This window comes from Panthera onca, chromosome C1 (genome assembly GCF_046562875.1).
Source record: "Panthera onca isolate mPanOnc1 chromosome C1, mPanOnc1 haplotype 2, whole genome shotgun sequence".
Lineage (NCBI taxonomy): Eukaryota > Metazoa > Chordata > Mammalia > Carnivora > Felidae > Panthera > Panthera onca.
Genome location: NC_138346.1, coordinates 174121710 through 174142081, shown reverse-complemented (window position 1 = coordinate 174142081; position 20372 = coordinate 174121710). Strand labels below are relative to the sequence as shown.

The 20372-nt window shown below is 42.6% G+C and overlaps 1 protein-coding gene across 1 annotated transcript in view; it reads right to left on the bottom strand.

Moving 5' to 3' along the window:
* Nucleotides 1–18081: 18081 nt before the first annotated feature.
* OMA1 (OMA1 zinc metallopeptidase) overlaps nucleotides 18082–20372 on the bottom strand; it is an 81604-nt gene continuing 79313 nt past the window's right edge. The window contains exon 9 of the mRNA XM_078451861.2: nucleotides 18082–18465. Coding sequence (XP_078307987.1) covers nucleotides 18373–18465 — 93 coding nt within the window. The 3' untranslated portion in view covers nucleotides 18082–18372. The remainder of the gene's footprint in view (nucleotides 18466–20372) is intronic.

The window sequence follows — 20372 nt, the reverse complement described above, 5'->3', positions numbered from 1 at the left end:
TGAAAAATAACGAAGGTGACATTTAGGGGGTTGCTCTGGCCTCCCTGTCACTGAGCCTCATCATTAATTTAACCATCTCTGTTACAGGCAAACTTTCTAGTCAGCCTTGGAGGGATGAGGAGAGGGCTTCCTGTCCTCTGTGGCCCATTAGAGATGTAGGGGGCTTCTCTCCCTCTGTCCCCCTGGTCACCTGAAATCTGGTCTCTGTCCAATTCCTGGCTCCAGTGACATTTCTGCAGGAGAGCATAATTGGCTGCTGTTGATGAGGGGAGAGAAGGCGAGAAGAACACGGGCAGGAGGGGTCTGCTAAACATCGATGTTCTGCCCAGCTGGTAGACACCATTTATCGAATGCCCACAGTGGACTAATCACTCATTTGTACATCCATTCTTTAATTCACCAATTAACTACAGGTGCCTTTTTTGTGTCAGGTACCGTGATACGGGCTGAATATGCTACAGTGAGGCAAAGAGGCATGGTCCCTGCCTTCCTATAGCTTACATTTGGTCCTGTGCAGTCCATTATGGTGGCCACTAGCCATAGGTGGCTACTTAAATTTAAACTGACTAAATTAACTACAATGAAAAATTTGTTTCCTCTTTTCTACTAGCCATATTTCAAGTGCTCAGTAGATACCTGTGGCTAGCAGCAAGCAAAACGGATAGACAAGAAACACTTCCATTATCACAGAAAGTTCTATTGGACGGCACTGGTTTAGCGGGACATGTGGACACTATGTCTATATTCTTGCATCTAATCCTCATAGAACTTTCTGAGGTGATGTTGTTTCCGTTTTTTTATCATTTTTTTAGTCTAAATATATTCCAAGCAATATATGGAATATACTTATACTGTAGTGTTTATCTTTATTTAGAGAGAGAGAGAGTGTGTGTCAGAATGAGAGAGAAAGAAAAAGAATCCCAAGCAGGCTCCACACTGTCAATGCAGAGCCCAACATGGGGCTTGATCGCACAACCATGAGATCACGGCCCGAGCCTAAATCACATGTCAGACACTCAACTGACTGAGCCACTTAGGAGCGCCTTCCTTCATTTTAGAAAGGAGGAAACAGTGATCACCTGGTCAGTTGTGGAGCCAGGCACTGTCCTATTCTAAAACCTACAAGTAAGTGAAAGGAACCAGGATCAAAGTTCCAGGTAGAAACGTAAAGTAATTAAAAAAAATTTTTTTTCATGTTTATTTATTTTTGATAAAAAGAGAGACAGAGCATGATCAGGGGAGGGGCAGAGAGAGAGGGAGACACAGAATCCAAAGCAGGCTCCAGGCTCTGAGCTGTCAGCACAGCTGAACTCACGAACCATGAGATCATGACCTGAGCTGAAGTCGGATGCTTAACTGACTGAGCCACCCAGGTGCCCCAGAAAGGCAAAGTAATTTAAAGTATATGGCTTACAGTGTGACCTATTAATGTTTAAATACTAACGTGGGCCAGTTTTTTTAATCTCTCTGAGCCTTGGGTTTATTCATCACATGGGGATAATGATATAGCCACTTCATATTCTGGTAGATTGGTGGCAGGATAATGCAGGTGTGCACATCCTTAGAATGGGATGAATGCTCAATATTCAGTAGCCATTGTTGTCGTTTTGGATGGAGAAACTGAGCTCTAAATAAGAGAGCAAACAATAGTGGTTTAGGATGAAAAACACAAAATAAACTCAGAACTCACTTGTTTTCGAAAACTCAAGAAAGCAAACATTAAAATCAGTGAGGATAAGGGGCGCCTGGGTGGCTCAGTCAGTTAAGCATCCAACTTCGGCTCGGGTCATGATCTCACAGTTCATGGGTTCAAGCCCCACGTCGGGCTCTGTGCTGACAGCTCAGAGCCTGGAGCCTGCTTCGGATTCTGTGTCTCCCTCTCTCTCTGCCCCTCCCCTGCTCATGCTCTGTCTCTCTCTCTCAAAAAATAAATAAACATTAAAAAATAAATAAATAAATAAAATCAGTGAGGAACAAGGAAAGTGGGCCCAGGATTTTGGACGTTTTATTATTAACTTTTTCTGCATAACAAATTACCCCAAAACTTAGTGCCTTAAAACAACAAATATTATTATCTCCTTGTTTCTGAGGGTCATGAATCTGGAAGCAGTTTAGCTGGGTGGCTCTGGCTCAGAATCTCTTACAAGGCTGCTGTAAGAGCCAATATCAGATGAAGATATTGGCAGGGCTGTGTTAGCTAAAGGTTTGACTGGGGCAGGAGGACTTAGTTACAAGACTGTTGGCAGGAGGCTTTGGTTTCTCTCTGGCTGTTGGTTGGTCATGTTGGGTATTCATCACTCAGTCCTGTACATAGGCTTTCTGAGGGTTCTTAAGGCATGGAAGCTAACTTTCCCCATGGAAATTACCCAAAAGGGAGAGATAGCAAATGAGAGAGGATCAGTTTTTTTATAATCCAATCTTACAAATGACATACCATAACTCCTGCCATATTCTATCGTATTAAATCAAGTCACTAGATCCAGCCCACACTGGACCAAGAGATGAACTAAACTCTACATTTTAAAAAGAGAAGTATCGGGGCGCCTGGGTGGCGCAGTCGGTTAAGCGTCCGACTTCAGCCAGGTCACGATCTCGCGGTCTGTGGGTTCGAGCCCCGCATCGGGCTCTGGGCTGATGGCTCAGAGCCTGGAGCCTGTTTCCGATTCTGTGTCTCCATCTCTCTCTGCCCCTCCCCCGTTCATGCTCTGTCTCTCTCTGTCCCAAAAATAAATAAAAAACGTTGAAAAAAAAAAAATTTAAAAAAAAAAAAAGAGAAGTATCAATGAATTTGTGGACATATATGAAAACTACCACAAGTATGAACTGGACTGAGTGTCCTGAGCTCCCTTCAGGCAGAATGCATGGATGGATCAACCAGAGTTAAAGGCATAAAGTCTACACATATAAACGCCATGTTACCATCCAGGAGCTTCAGTCAGATCTAGGAGGGTACCAAAAGGCCTGACCTTATCAGATGAAGAAACTGGCACCAGTGAGAAATATCAACAGCATATATGTACATATGTGGGGCAGGATAGAAAGGGCACATCATCTGTGTTATCAAAGAGTATGAACTTATTGTGCATAAAGCCTTCCTCCTAAGGGGAGGGAAGCACCAGAAAGACCTACTCAGAAATACTTCCAAAGTTGCATTGTTTAATTTCTGGCCAGAATATCTTCCCTGAATACATCTTCTTTCTTTTATTTAGCCTCAGGTTGAGTAACAGAGAAAGGGAAGGAAGGAATTAATATTCATTGAACGTTTACTATGCCATTTATTTATTTCTCACAATGATCCTATCAGCTGTCCATAGTCCTGAATCTCATTGTTGTCTAGCCAAGTGATCTCCAAAATGAGGTTGACCTACCCAGACGGCATGCAGAATGATTCATGGAAGCTTTAGGGAAAAATATTTATATATTCAAATTTAAAGTAAGTAAATATTAAGGTTTACTAATGTGTAATATACAGATGGACACTGATGCTCTGATGTTCTCTTTGTTACCTACTCTTTGTGAGGGATCTTAAGGAAACTGTAAGTGTCTTAAAATGTAGAAGGGCTACCTCTGAAATCCTCATTCAGTTTTTGGTTTTCAATATTTCATGATTTATTTTAGCTGGCATATGTACAGTTAAGTGGATTTACAGATTATATTATCTGAAATACTAGAGTTGGGTGAAGATAATGAAAATCTTCTATACCACATAGAAGTTCACTAGTTATCCCAGAGCTAAATACTTTAAAAAGTTGTATAAAATAAAGATGAGATATACAATTATTTTTCAAAAAGTCAAGAGTTTGCAATTTGCTGACATTTTCTGTGATGAAAGCAGTTGTCGGTAGTCTCTTACAGCTAAGACAATTATTAAATTCAATCTCCGGTATAAATTGAATGTCAGACTAGATCTTTGAATAACTAGCTCAGAAACCAAGATTTTCAAAAACATACTATTTTAGTGAGAGCAAGCATTTTTGTCTCATTAATAAATTATTTTTAAATTACTGTTTATTTTTATCTCACACTTTTTAAAAATCCCCATCTTAAAAATCGCTATTTGTGTATTTGTGTATGTTTTATGCATAAAATACTAGTAGAGAAGAAACCATACAATCGTAAACAAAGAAATACGCATACATTGGTATTGGATGCTCAAAATTTCCAAGGTCAGTAGAGGCTCAGGATCCACAAGGATTTATCTGGAAACCAGCTGTTTTTCCTAATGTGGTTGAGACTTGCACTGATTCTCTTGAAACAATTCTAAGTAAGAAAATGCAAGATCGGTGAGAAAGGAGAGAGCAAGGATGGAGACACATCAGAGATGAAGGCTTTAGAAAGCCAGAGACACTCAGGGATTGGCAAGGAGAAAGGCAGATGTGTTCTAAAGTTGTTTTCACATAAGCACAATAACTAAGGACAAAACCACAACCAACTCTCATTAACTAAATAGCTAAAAGAGTCAGAAGGTGCACATCAAGGGACACAGAGGCAAGCAAGCATTGAGATGAACAATGGTGGTCCTGTGGATGTCCCAACAGAATGCCCATGATGAGAATAAAGTCTTTCTGCAGCTGAGTTATTCCAAAGAGCTCCTGTTTTTTCTCTGTTCTTATTTTCTATCTTGATGAGAAATGTGCTGATTTCCACCCTGTCTCAGGACAAATAGAACTTTGACATATAGTTCACAATTCACGTAACTGATTTCATACACTTCTGCTGGCTGTATCTTGTTTCTGACGATTACAAATATTTCTTTCCTCCCTCAGCGGTGTTGTGGGGCATCCATGATCACTCCACTGTGCCCTTGATGCTACAGTTATGGGTGCTATTGTTTCCATCTCTCACGGCAGGAAAGTGAACCAAGACTCAGACAGGTATGTTACTTGCCCAACGACGCCTTTTAAAAAGGGGGTAAATGGGGGCGCCTGGGTGGCTCAGTCAGTTAAGCGTCCGACTTCAGCTCAGGTCACGATCTGGTGGTCCGCGAGTTCGAGCCCTGCGTCGGGCTCTGGGCTGATGGCTCGGAGCCTGGAGCCTGCTTCCGATTCTGTGTCTCCCTCTCTCTCTGCCCCTACCCCGTTCATGCTGTGTCTCTCTCTGTCTCAAAAATAAATAAACGTTAAAAAAAAAAAAAATTAAAAGGGGTAAATGACAGAGCCAGGATTTGAACCCAGGTCAGTCTTAGGAAGTACTTTAACTAAATTCTCTTCCATATCTCAAATGTCTCCAGCCTGGATCCCTTTGATCACCACGTATCTCAATCAGTAGCAATATTTTGGAGGTTCGGTGTTCCCCAAGCTATTTTCAAAACTTCAAAAGTCTCATAGTAATGGCTATAAGACAAGCTATTTCTTTAAGTTTATGTATTTGTTTTGAGAGACACAGAGACAGTGTGAGTGGGGAAGGGGCAGAGAGAGAGGATGAGAGGGAATCCCAAGCAGGCTCTGTGCAAGACAGGCTATTTCTTAATGAATACAGCGTTCGTAATAAGTAAAATCTTTTAAGGGTGGAGTCAGTGATATATGAAAATCATATATATGGTCATTGGTGGTCAGAGCATGGTGAGTCATTGCTTTAGATTTTTATGCAAAAGACAAATACCCTGTGCCAAGTCCCTTTAACTGCATATAGCATTCGATGAAGCCAGACTGCTTACCAAGTATGTGACCTCAGGCTGTTTATGTGACCTTATTGTATTTCAGTTTCCTCGTCTGTAAAATAGGGATGAACACAGACCTACCTCGTAGTTGTAAGAATTTTTAAAAGTTAAAACATGCAAAGTACTTAGAACAGGGCCTGACAGATAGTAGGAAGCCAGTGACGGCTATTGCTGCTGTTTTAGCCTCACTGTCCTCATCTATAAAATGGACCGATTCATATACTATCTTTCCCATAGGCTTATTGTGAGATGCAAGTGAAATGGTACAAAAGTGCCTTACAAGCTACGGCAGGCTCCAAAGGTGAGAGTATGTGCTGTAATTTTTACTCTTATGACTCACACATGAAACAAGTGTAAGAACAGCATATTCCAGCTGGGAAATTAAAAGCTTTGTTTCTTTTGGAGTCAGAGTGTGTCCCTGTATAGATCAATATTGCTGAAGCGCAGAGAGATTTAATTACCTCAAGCCTTAGCGCCTTCCCTGCTGAGAGCCGAGAGTGCCTGGTGAGAGGAGTGGCTGAATGCGGAGGTGACAGGCCAGTGTGTGGGCACCTGGGGACTCCCAGGCCAAAAGTTCCAGCTCTGTTCCTAGGGCCAGACAACCTGACAAAGGCAGAGCTGGCCCCAAGGAGAAGGTGTGAACCTGTGTCTTCCATGCTGTGATGGAATCTTCCTTGGGAAGGAGGAGGCTAAGTCTGCCTTCCTTGCCCTTCCGTGCATGTGTGTTCCACGTAAGTGCACATAGCACTGTGTATGCATACATCGGTAGCCACATTCTGAGAGGTTTGTGCACCACAGACTCAGTCTCAAATGCATACAGTCACGTGAGTCTGTGTGTACATGGACCTGTGCATCTGGGCATGCCTTGTTGTATACAAAACATGAGTGGGATTGTACCTGTGCCCTTTGCCCCAAAAGGCAAAAATGCATGTCTCTGTCTTTGCTCTTGGCCCAGCAGACATGGATCTGTGCGGCCAGGTGGATCCATCTGTGTAAGTCCCTGGCTTCACAGATACAGATGAGTCCGTACATGCACTTGCCATGTGTCTCAGTAGTCCCTAGGAATCTGAGACGGGGCAGACGGTGGGGCTGCCCATAAGATGTCTGTGGAGCTGGCTCTGAGAGACACTGGGTGAATGCCCCAAAGCTAGGAAGAGGCAATTTTAGAAGAGAGAAGCTGAGGTCACAGCTGGAGGGGTCAAGGAAGTGGGGATACTAAGTGGGAGGAGATGCAGAACCTGGGCTGTGGGGAGGAGAGAACAGGGAAGAACACAGTGCAGAAATAGGGAAGCAGAGCATCTGGCTAAGAGATCCACAGCCGCCGGCAGGCACAGACAGGAGAGTTGGTTTTCGTTTTTTCAAACAGAGCTGTTTCCTTAAAGGTGTCACACCCGCTGTACCATGTGTATGCAGAGAAGGCATCAGTTTTGAGTGCTGTCTTACACACACGGAGTCTGTATTTGCACAGGGCTTTTCCAGAGTTTGACATATAGAATTGCATCTTAAGCACACTGGCTTTTACTCAGACTGCATTTAGAAAGCACCTAATGTGTATATGAGGTGTTTGGGAGGGACTACAATGAAGTGGGATCATGGCCCCCTGTGCTTGAGGTTCTTATATTCTAAATGGAAGAATGAAACATGCAATGCAGAGAGAAATATAAGCAACAGAAAGCAAGCATAGGAATTCTACTTTCTAGATTTGTGTTCAAGTCTGAACTCTGCCTTTTACTAGCTGTGTGGTCTTGGGAAAGTTATTTAACCTCTCTTGAGTTTTAGTTCTCATCTATAAGATGAGATAATAACACCACCATCACTAAATTGTTGTGAGAATTACTGGAAGTAATGTATATAAAATCACCCAATAAACTATAAAGTATGAAGCAAATGTGGTAGATGTGGGCTTGGTCAGGCAGGCTCCCGGAAGAGGAAGGAGCTGAACAGTGGGATGAGCAAGGCTCACCGTTGTCCAGGAGAGGACACGTTACCTGGATACAGAGTCCCATGGTGGACAATTGAGACCACAAAGACTTCTGGGTGAGCCTGGCTCTGCTAGTTAGCAGTTGGATGGTCTGGCAGTTCTTGACTTTGCTGAGCCTCAGTTTCTTTATCTGTAAAAAAGGGTGATAATGCCCAGCTCTCCAAGTGGGGTGATAAATGCCCAACTCTCCAAGTGGGGGAAGATTGGAAATGAAACACATGAAGCCCTTAATAAGTTGGCTGGAGTACAGTAGTAGGAACTCAAATATGTCAGACCCTCCAACCTGGTCCCTCGCATACCTCACTACAGACCTGACTCCCACATGCAGTGGTGCCCAAAGGCAGAAGCCTTCCTACCTATGTTGAAAAAATTAGTTATTTATGCTCTGCCTTCTGCTCTACCTGCCTTCTGTCTTCACAATCCCCAGTTTCTCATCTTCTGATTATTTTTTTATTTTTTTAATGTTAATTAATTTTTGAGACAGAGACAGACAGACCATGAAGGGGGAGGGTCAGAGAGAGAGGGAGACACAGAATCCGAAGCAGGCTCCAGGCTCCGAGCTGTTGGCACAGAGCCCAACATGGGGCTCGAATTCACAGACCATGAGATCATGACCTGAGCCGAAGTCGGAGGCTCAACTGACTGAGCCACCGAGGCGCCCCAATCATCTTCTGGTTATTAAAGTCATAATATACACATATTGCTCTCCTGCTACTGTCATAGCCACTGGGGATTCAGAAACAAATTGTTGAGAGTTGTCTTTCTTAGAGCTCATGGTCCAGTAAGGGTCTGGGAGAGGGAGAGAGTAAAAACAAGGACCAAAGTAAGTAATTGCTACTCAGGGCAGGAATAGCCACAATAGACTAAGGCCCAGCTGCTGGCATGTGACAAAACAGATCCAAGATTTTCCACTGAACCCAATTCCAAATCAATTTAATATTTTTTTTCAAAAGAGGCAATTTGTTGGGTATGGTTTAATATATATTTTTAATGGAATACTTCAGGCATATAAAAAGCATAAGTACAATGCACAACCATGTACCAACTATCCAGCTTAAAATAAAAACCTGACTGGGGCGCCTGGGTGGCGCAGTCGGTTAAGCGTCCGACTTCAGCCAGGTCACGATCTCGCGGTCTGTGAGTTCAAGCCCCGCATCAGGCTCTGGGCTGATGGCTTGGAGCCTGGAGCCTGTTTCCGATTCTGTGTCTCCCTCTCTCTCTGCCCCTCCCCTGTTCATGCTCTGTCTCTCTCTGTCCCAAAAATAAATAAAAAACGTTGAAAAAAAAATTAAAAAAAAAAATGCTTTGTCTTTAAAAAAAAAAAAAAAAAAAAAAAACCTGACTGCATTCTCCTTCCTTTCTATCCCCAGTGGTAACCTCTCTTCTGAATTTGGTGCTTATCATTTCCTGGTATGTTTTTATACTTTTATTACATATGTATGCATGTACAAATGATGCATCCCCCCCCCCTTTTTTGCCCTCCAGGTATTCATTTCCACACTTTTGCCTTTTTTCAAATGAGGTTGCCCTTAGGGGCCATTTATTTTATACATTTGAAAACTTTATATAAACAGTACATACTGTATGTATCACTCTGCACCTTTTTTGCTTTTGCTCAACATTATATTTTGAGATGTCTCCATGTTGATACCTGTATCTCTAATTCATCCATTTGCCACTGCTTTATCATATTCCATTCCATGACAATATCACCATATTGATCTGCTTTCTTGGCAGTAGACACTGGGTTTGGAAAATAGAATCACTAAGTCTGTCCCTCAGAGTTCTCCAAGAAGCAGACACCAAGATAGGATTAGATGTGCAAGAGAGTTATTGGAGAAACTTGTGAATGATAAGGGGTGTGGTGGGCAGGAATAGGCAGGGAGAGTCTGCAGACCATGATACAGGTCTCACACATGTGCAAGGGGAGTGGGGAGAAAGAGGATTGAATCAGAAGAATTTCTTTTTTTTTTAATTTAAATTTTAGTTAACATACAGTGCAGTATTGGTTTCAGGAGAATTCAGGGGTTCATCACATACGTACAAAGTCCAGGGCTCATCACAAGTGCCCTCCTTAATAGCCATCACCCATCTAGCCCATCTCTCACCCTCCTCCCTCTGTCAACCCATACTCTGTTCTCTATTATTAAGAGTCTTTTGTGGTTTATTTCTCTCTTCTCTTACTACCCTTTCCCATATGTTCATGTGTTTTGCTTCTTAAATTCCAGATATGAGCGAAATCATATGGTGTTTTTCTTTCTCTGATTGACTTGTTTTGCTTAGCATAATACATTCTAGCTCCATCCACATCATTGCAAATGGCAAGATTTCATTCTTTTTGATCACCGAGTAATATTCCATTGTGTGTGTGTTTGTGTGTATGTGTGTGTGTGTGTGTGTGTGTGTGTACCACATGTTTTTTATCCATTCATCAGTCAGTGGACATTTGGGCTCCCTCCATAGTTTCACTATTGTTGATAATGCTGCTATAAACATTAGAGTGCATGTACCCCTTCAAATCTGTATTTTTGTATCCTTTGGGTAAATACCTAACACTGCAATTGCTGGATTGTAGGGTAGTTCTATTATTAGTTTCCTGAGGAACCTCCATACTGTTCTCCAGAGTGACTGCACCAGTTTTCATTCCCACCACCAATGCAAGAGTGTTCCCCCTTCTCTGCATCCTTGCCAATAACTGTTGTTGCTTGTATTGTTAATTTTAGCCATTCTGACAGGTGTGAGGTGGTATCTCATTGTGGTTTTGATTTGTATTTCCCTGACGATGACTCATGTTGAGCATCTTTTCATGTGCCTGTTAGCCATCTGGATGTCTTCTTTGGAAAAGTGTCTATTCATGTCTTTTGCCCATTTCTTGATTGGGTTATTTGTTTTTTGGGTGTTGAGTTTGATAAGTTATTTATAGATTTTGGATACAAACCCTTTATCAGATATGTTGTTTGAAATATCTTTTCTCATTCTTTAGGCTACATTTTAGTTTTGTTGACTGTTTCCTTTGTTGTGCAGAAGATTTTTATCTTGATGAAGTATCAATAGTTCATGTTTGCTTTTGTTTCCCTTGCCTTCAGTGACATGTCTAGTAAGAAGTTGCTGTGGCCAAGGTCAAAGAAGTTGCTGCCTGTATTCTCCTCTAGGATTTTGATGTTTCCTGTCTTACATTTAGGTGTTTCATCCATTTTGAATTTATTTTTGTGTATGGTGTAAGAAAGTGGTCCAGTTTCATTCTTCTGCATGTCACTGTCTAGTTTTCCCAACACCATTAGTTTAAGAGACTGTCTTTTTTCCATTGGATATTCTTTTCTGTTTTGTCTAAGATTAGTTGACCATATAGTCGTGGGTCCATTTCTGGGTTTTCTATTCTGTTCCACTGATCTATGTGTCTGTCTTTGTGCCAGTATCACACTGTCATGATGACTACAGCTTTGTAATATAGTTTGAAATCTGGAATCATGATGCCTCCAGTTTTTTTCTTCTTCAGGATTGCTTTGGCTATGTGGGATCCCTTCTGGTCCCATAAAATTTTTAGGATTATTTGCTCCAGCTCTGTGAAAAATGCTAGTGGTATTTTGATAGGGATTGCACTAAATATGTATATTGCTTTGAGTAGTAAAGACATTTCAACAATGTTTGTTCTTCCAATCCATGAGCATGGAATACTTTTCCATTTCTTTGTGTCATCTTCAATTTCTTTCATAAGTGTTCTATCGTTTTCAGAGTATCCATCTTTTACCTCTTTAGTTAGGCTTATTCCTAGGTTTCTTACTGGTTTTGGTGCAATTGCAAATGGGATCAATTCCACGATTTCTTTTTCTGTTGCTTCATTATTGGTGTATAGAAATGCAATAGACTTCTGCAAGTTGATTTTGTATCCTGTGACTTTACTAAAATTCACGTATTAGTTTTAGCCATTATTTGGTGGGGTCTTTTGGGTTTTCTACTTAGAATATTATGTCATCTGCAAATAGTGAAAGTAGAGTCAGAAGAGCTTCTGACTGTAGTACAGTTCTAAGAGTCTCAGTAAGGCCAACAGGAAGTCCCTAAGCAAAAAAGATCCATTATAAGTCCCTCATGTGAGGCAGGAATGGCCCAACCCAATCCTGGTACTCCTGCTGTGCTCAGTCACAGGCTGAGGGCAGTCTGAGTTAAGCATCACAGTGGATCTGGAGATGTGGAGGATTGGTCACCCATGTTCCCCACAGTAGGTTCTCTTGAAGAAGGTGGTCTGAGTGGTGCCAAACCCTCCATGACCATCATACTGTGATCAGAATATGTAGTCATGGGCAAAGAGGAGGTAGATTATTACCGTGCCTGGCAGACTTTCATTCATTCACTCGTCCTCTACTTTTGAAAACAAAGTGAGATGGTTGAGAAGGCCATCATAGAAAGTGTCATTAAAGATGGGTCCTAGGGGCGCCTGGGTGGCGCAGTCGGTTAAGCGTCCGACTTCAGCCAGGTCACGATCTCGCGGTCCGTGAGTTCGAGCCCCGCGTCAGGCTCAGGGCTGATGGCTCGGAGCCTGGAGCCTGTTTCCGATTCTGTGTCTCCCTCTCTCTCTGCCCCTCCCCTGTTCATGCTCTGTCTCTCTCTGTCCCAAAAATAAAAAAACGTTGAAAAAAAAAAAAATTAAAAAAAAAAGATGGGTCCTAAAGTACTCTTTCAAGCATTGCTATTGGAGCCAGCAGTCTTGGTACGCCACTTCCATTCATTTCTTGGTGACTCTATGGAGCTCAGCTGTGAGGGATCTACAGTCAAGTCTCCAAGAGGCTCTGTGTTATGGTTCTAGAGTCAACCAGAACTGCATTTTCTTCTCCTCTCTACCACCTGATCATTTATCCAAGTCATTTCACAGTGATAGGTCTCACTTTTCTCATCCTTAGAGTGAGGATAACCAGACCCATCTCACAGAATTGTTATGGAGACTAAAAGAGATGGTATAAGCACAATGTTTGATACACATAGTCGGTGTTTTGAAAACCATGAGTTTGTTCCTCTGTTCCACTAGGTTATTGTTAGGGATATAGACATCTATTTTTGGATGCAGTTATTTTTTCCCAAACTGAGAAACATTTAAAAACTTAGAGCCCTAGTTCTGCAAACTCCAGCTATCTATGGCAATCAAGGTGAATCAAAATGATGTCTACTGGACCTTCTTAGTCATACCCATCACTCTTTCTAAAGCAGCATTTGTGATTAATCTCACTCTAGGGCTAAATCGGTCCCAAGCGTTTCCCAGGCACTTGATAAAGAAGCTCTCTGATTTATAGCAAACACCATTATTGAGCGGTGGCAGAGAGAGGCCATTGGGGGATTTGTCTCGCTGGAAACTCTGTCTGTTGGAGCCATTTCTTCTATTTTCCTGGATGAGAGCTCAATTTATTTCAAAACAGATGAATGAGATCCTTTTTTGCTCCCTTGCTGGGGTAGGAAGGAGACAGAAGTTGTATAATTTTTAAAAATAAAGACTACTACTTAATATTTTAAATTTGGAAAGTTCTTCACAGCTTACACAGACATCAGGATTCAACAGAAGGCTAGGCACAAAGTAGGTCCTCAGAAAATGTTTGTGGAAGTGTACAATAATCTCCTTTAATCCTCACAGTGGCCCTGTGAGGTACACCAAGTCCATTTTTCCCATTGGACAAAGGAGGAAGATGAGGTTCACAGCTAAGAAATGTCAGAGTTAGGACTCTGATATAGACCCAGACCTGAGCTTTATCGGTCACCACACCGTGGGCCTCAGTAATCCAGGAGCCGAATCACCATGCTCATTCCTTGAGCATTCCTTGAAAAAATGCCTGAGACACTTTCCGAGATTGAAAAGCTGGTCAGCCAAGGCTGCAACTTCTTTTTAACCTGGTCTTTGGGTCCCTTTGGTTCTGTTCCAGAATACATTTATGGAGCACCTGCCTCTTACTTGGCGTTCATCTTCCTCACTTTGTCTGCTCAGATCCTTACCCTCTTCCCCAACAACCCTTAGTCATCTTCACTTGAACATTTCCAGTGACAGAGAGATACCTACCCAGTGGAGAGTTCTTATTTGACGGGGCCAACATATTGCCCTGGAATGTAATTACCTGGACCTCGGACTCGGCTCCAGGCAGAATAGTAGCAGTGAAAAGCTTAGGCTCAGGCAGACCTGGCTTAAAGCACAGCTGTTTCACTTACTAGCTCTGTGACACTGTTATTTAACCCATAAAATGTATTCTTTAGCTCATAAAATGGAAAATAGAATATTTTATCAGCAGGAATTCTTTCGGGTGCAAGGAAGACAATACTCAATTAATAGCATAAACAATAAAGACATTTAATAATCTCACTTCACAAAAAAGTTTCAAGGGAAGCAATGCCAGTGTTGGCTCAATGACAGGGTGATATTAGAGTTCTTGGTTCATATCTTCATGATTCTCAGGTTCATTAGAAGGCCACAGCAGCAGCAAGCATCATGTCTTAACACAGTACTTGCAAAGCAGAAATAGAAGACACCTAACACCTCCAGGTGGCACGAATCTGGGGCCCAAAAGCTTGGAAGGCCTACATAGTCCAAACCGTGATGTCTGCATCAGGTCACTGAGGCTCCCTGGGCTCTGATTTCTTCATTCATATGGACAGTGGGACAGTTACATCCCCCTCAAAGAATAGTTGCAGGAATCAAATATGTCAAGGGCTTGTGGGTCCTGATTTGTCAGAGGTCTCAGTAGTGAATGGTACTCTTATTATTGCTGTAGCTACTGATCTTACTGTCAGAACCTTCATCTTGCTGAGCCCTGATGACCACGTCTCCTGAAGAGTCCGACCTGAATGTCCTCTGCAGATTAAGTTTGAGTGCTGGTGAGCAGGCCTCCCCAAGACGGGCTTGTCCTCCCAAGCTGTGTTTCCTTCCCATTTGGACTCCTGACAGATTTCCGTGTTCTGGACCAGGCCATTGAGCAGTAACTCTGCAATCTGTTCTGGCTGTTAAATAAACTTCTCCTGCTCCCAGACGAGCTGTCACTTGCGTGTAAATACCCCTTTATGCCTGGACTATGATTTCCAAGTCAAAACTCCCATTGCATGGGTGGCTATTAGGGTCACTCCAGATTCGAAGCCCATGAATCACAGATAATAGGTTCAAACTGAGAGGTTGCTGTGGGAATTGACTGTGTGGCCTGAAGGAGGGATGATTAGCTATTGTAACTTGGGCATGTTTTATGGCTATTCTGGGCATCTGAGGATCGCTCTCCGTGTCACCATCATTAGAAGAGGTAGCACTCTGAAGGGACAATAAGCAACTCACACCCAGTGCTACCGTTTACGAGGCCCATTTATGTCTGAGAGTTGACCTACGACTTCCTCCAAACAATCCTCAGTTAAGGATTCTTAGAACTATTTGCGATGTAATCCTGGGCCAGTTACTTCACCCCTCGGAATGTGAGTGTCTTCATCTGTTACGGGGGGTTGTTATGGAGATTCAATAATGACAAGTTTGACAGTGGACTTCACAGTTTGGTTTCCCCTCACAGCAGGCACTGAGGCAGGTACTACGGTAGGGTAGGTGGGCACCGGGTCATTTATCTGGCAGTGATCTCAGGGAAGCACATGTGAAGAAGTGGATGAAGAGAGAGGGAAGGGAGGGAAGCCTACAGAGTACGCATTAATGAGGGGGTTAAAGCTCTGGGCAGTGGGGACCCAGTCCCACAGGGGACCTGCTGACAAACTGTGGAACAAGCCCTATGTTAATTTACTCACGGGCATTGATCCCCTGGATATGGGACACCAGGGGTGCCCTTCTGAGGTGCCCCTGCTTGTGGATCAGTGAAATCATGTGGTTCATGTGGTGCCAGAAAAACCGTTAGGCAGAAAAGGAGGCAGCAGGGTGAGAACAGGACTGGAAACTCTCCACCCTGGCTGCAGGTGAGTTCGGTGGGCCAAGGGGACCAAGGGACAGAGGGGTGGCCTCATAGGTGGTCCTGACATGCATTCTTTTTTGTTCTGTGTTGTTTTTTGTTTTTTTGGTGGGGGGGGGGTTGAGAGAAAGAGAGAGCAGGGAAGGAGTAGAGAGAGAGGGGGAGAAAGAGAGAGAATTGCAAGCAGGCTCCACACCGTCAGCACAGAGCCCAACGTGGGGCTTGAACCCACGAACTGCTGTCATACACTCTTGATGCACATACCTCCTCCATGCTGGCATCCTGAGCCCTGGGCATATATTTGGGCCTCATACCCATCACGAAGCCCTAACCGTTCCTATGTCCATTTTCCAGGGGAAGAAAATCGAGCTTTTACAGAGGACACTCACCTATGCAGAATGAGCTGGCATCAAATCCAGCTTGGACTGCAGCGCGTGGGCTCTTAAGGGAAAGCCTAACCAGAACGTTAGCCTGCTGGACAGAACTGGGAGACTCACACTGTGAGGAGCTTGCCCAGACAACGCTGAAAGGCGATGCTAGTCACTATTCTATTTTTTTTTTTTCTACTATTCTATTCTCATACTGATTCAAGAGGCACCTCTCGGGGTGCCTGGGTGGCTCAGGTCATGATCTCACAGTTCGTGGGTTCGAGCCCCGCGTCGGGCTGTGTGCTGACAGCTCAGAGCCTGGAGCCTGCTTCGGATTCTGTGTCTCCCTCGCTCTCTGCCCCTCCCCTGCTTGTACTCTGTCTCTCTCTCTCTCTCAAAAATAAACATTAAAAAATTAAAAAAAAAAAAAAGAATAGATCATCTTCAATTCTGTGTTGTACTCGATCAGGCAATGGCCATCCTTTTGGAAATGACCTCTCTTAACTAATAATCTTACAGCCCAGACTAAGACAATGCTAGAATATAAGAATCAGCAGGGGTATAGCTGTTTGGATGCTGTAAAAAGCATATACATGTTAACTATATTCAAAACCCGTAATAATCCTGGGAAGTAATCAGGGCAGATGTTACAATCCCATGTTGCTCCCCCCAAAATAAGACTAGTCATGTTGTCCTCGATCTCTCAAGGCTACTATAACATCAGAAGAAGAGTTGTAGAAAAAAAAATCAAATTCAACTTGTCTGTGTAGAAAAACAATAATTGCTTTTAAAAAATATCTTTAAATATAGAACAACAGAACACTTAAGTAGACCATCCATCATCCCTAACCTACAAAAATATACTGGTCAAAATTAATACATGTTAATTTTACTTTCTTTTATATTCTGAAGAGAAGAAGACGGCAATCTGACTTCAGACCCGTGTGGCCCAGGATGAGGTCCCAGGCCCCTTATGGTCCACAAAGATGGCACTGGGAATCTTTTAGCTATGCTTAATATTTCAGAGAGCCTAACTAAAAATTTTATATTTTCTCTCACATAATTAGGCCACCCAGACTAATTAAAATCACAAATTTTTCTCTTGGCTAGAATTTTGATAATAGCAGGAATCACATGATGATCAGAGGTCCTGATTGGTGTTTGATGATATCACAAAAATTCTGAGACATGCAAGCAGGATCACACTGTGACTTATGCCCCACACCCAACTAACTCAACTCCTAAACAGCCAGCACAGCAAGAAACCCTAGTCACAAGTCTATACCCTCCACTCCTTCAAGACAGAACTGTGTGCTGTAAAAGTCCATGCACACAGTCAGATCATATAAAAGGGGTCCTTGACTAAAAGGCTGGGAGTCACTGGCCTACCTCTAAAGGCTATTGGTTCTCGGATAGAAGTGAGGGGTTGATGTAAAGGGGTATATACTGACAGGGTTCCTTCCAGTAATGAAGTGAGAGATATTTCTCACCACAGATTAAGGAACTCTCTAGGTCCAAATAAAAACAACGTAAGGAGCACCTGAGTGGCTCAGTCGGTCAAGCTTCTGACGCTTGATTTGGGCTCAGGTCATGATCTCATGGTTCATGAGTTCGAGCCCCGTGTCAGGCTCTGTGCTGGTGGTTCAGATCTTGCTTGGGTTCTCTCTCTCCCTTTCTGTCCCTCTCCCCTACTCTCTCTCTCGCTCTCTGAAAATAAACAACAAAAAACCACATTATAAGATGATTAATAAGAATTTTAGCCCTCCCATATATGAATGTACTTAAATATTTTTACCACCTGTCATAGAGTATTAAAATGAATGCATTTAAGAGAAAGGGGGGTTCCCAAGGGAGGGGTGAAGGAAATGAACACTCTTCACCACTTCCTTTCTGAGATTTGCCACCTGGAGTAGCAGTAACTAGCTGGAGAGCACAGACTTTGGAGTCAGCAGATGAGGGTTTGAAACTCAGTTCTGCAACTATGAGCGGAGTAGTGCTGGGCACACAGTTGCTTAGTATCTTTGAGCTTTGGTTTCCAGATAGAAAAATGTAGGTCCTCCAAGCTTTAGTCTTCTTCTTTATGAGTAAATAACACCACTTGTCCTTCCAATCACATGGGCTGGTTTTGAGGATAGGAGCAACAGAAAAAAAATATCTTACGGATGATAAAGCAAATACACTAATGCAAATTTACTATCAACAGAAACAAAACTTAGGCAACATTGTTTTTGCTTAGATTATCATTTCTGAACCAAATCTACAAAGAATTATCTTGTTTCTTTGCCTGCTGAAAGAGGAGAAACGGAACAGGTTTTTATTCCAGTTACTGAACAGGCGCTGTGGTTGTATGTGAGCCACTCTGTTTGTAGGGTGCCGACTGTAACCATCCTCAGCTCCAGCCTATCGGGATCACCCGTCCCCTGTGGTGGTTACTGTTTCTGGGTTGCTCTTTAGAGATTGCAGTTAGTATTGAAGGTTTTGTTTCAATAGTTGCAAGGTAACCTTGGCAGCTGCTCGCAGCCATCTTGACATCAGCAGGGAAGAGTGAAACCAGAGCTGAGAAAAATCACAGAGAAAAAGCCACTGCTCTGACGGTATCTCAATACTCTGGACTAAATCATGTCCAAAGCTAGTGCACTTCTGGGCTTTTTTGTTAGGTGAGGCAATAAATTTTGAGTTGTTTTTTTTTTTCCCTGTTCTTGCAAGTAAAATAATCTTAAGAAATACACCATATAACATTGAGCAAGTTTCATTAACCCTCTCAACTTCACTATCCTGATCTACAATGGGGGGTAAAATAATACCTATCACACACAGGGCTGCAGTGAAGTTCATCAGTGCTTGAAGAATGCTTAGCATGGTGCGTGGTACAAAGTAAGCCCTCAATAAATTGTGGCTATTTGTGTTATGTTTGGCGCTCTACACATTATGCTAAGTGCTTTCAGTACATCACCTTCCTTAAGCATCATGTCAACCTCACGACAATTTTTGTTCTTATATAATTTTTTTTAAGTGTTCCTTTATTTCTGAGAGAGAGAGAGAGGCAGAGTGTATGCAGGCAAGGGGCAGAGAGAGGGAGACACAGAATCCGAAGCAGGCTCCAGGCTCTGAGCTGTCAGCACAAAGCTTGACAAAGGGCTTGACCCCACGAACCGTGGGATCATGACCTGAGCCAAAGTCGGATGCTTAACTGACTGAGCCACCCAGGCACCCCTACAAGGTAGGATTTCTTATCCCCATTTTACAAATGAAAAGAAAAATGAGGGTTAGAGACTTGAAGTGACTTGTCCAGGGTCCTATGGCTACAAAGAGGCAGAGATTTCATAACATATAACTGTTTCTCCTTTTTTATTTTTGTCATCATCCTTTGCCCCGGTGATGTGAAGTGTACATCATGAGTAAAATACCAATTGGATACCTATGTCAAAAACCATTAGTTACCAGAGACATAGCAGTAAATACACATATTCTTTTTGAATTTAGTTTTAGAGGAAATGACCCAGATTACAGGGGAGTTTAGATTGAATTTGTGCCTTGTATTTACTGGCATCATGCTCCTAACAACTGAGAAACTAACCAATGGCACCTAAATCCTATAGGCACATGAAAAGCCCTGTCAGTATGGTATGCAACTAAATGCAGAGCTTAGAGGTCTTTTCCACATAGAACTTAGAGCATATGTACACATATTACATCCAACTATTTAATTTCTCCTAAAACCCTGAACCGAAATGTAACATTTCTTTTGTATTTTGACCCCATGGGTTAAAAAAATGTCTTTTTCACAGGCACTATAAAGGAATTCTCTTGATACTTTCTCTGTTCCTTCCGACATGTCAACTTATATATGTTTCCTAGGAAGTCCGAACAGTACAATTAGATGTGATAACGGGATGGAAGGAAAAATCGACTAGGGCCTCCACGACACTATTTTCTCAGGAAATATACAGGAAAATCTGACGGCGTGTCTTACTGTTTACCTCTAGGTGACATTCTCCAAACGTCTTTACACGTTATGGAATGCCTCAGACAGGACTGCAATGACTACAACAGTTTATCTGAACCTCCTCCTTACAAATGTTATCTTGTGTGCAGATCAAGAAAGTCCTTCCCACTCATCTGTAGTAAGCCTTGGAAAATATAAGCAGCAGCCCCTGAAATTCTCCTCATAACTAGGTACATATCTTGTCTAAGGAGAGGTGTCAGGACACATCCCAAATGCGAAGTCACGGGCTTTCAGAGGCAGCGGGGAGAGGCTCCACTGTCCTAAATTGCCTCACCCCCTGCCTCTTAGTGTACATTTCTTGATGGAAAGGTGTGAGAGGAGTGCCTAGAAAGTCATCCTGCAGGTAGGTGATCCTGATTTTATAATTAGGAGATTTTTACCTATACTGAAGCCCTATATGAGCACGCTAAGACACAACCGAGGATGGCATTTGTTCCCTCTGATAGCATAGTTTTAG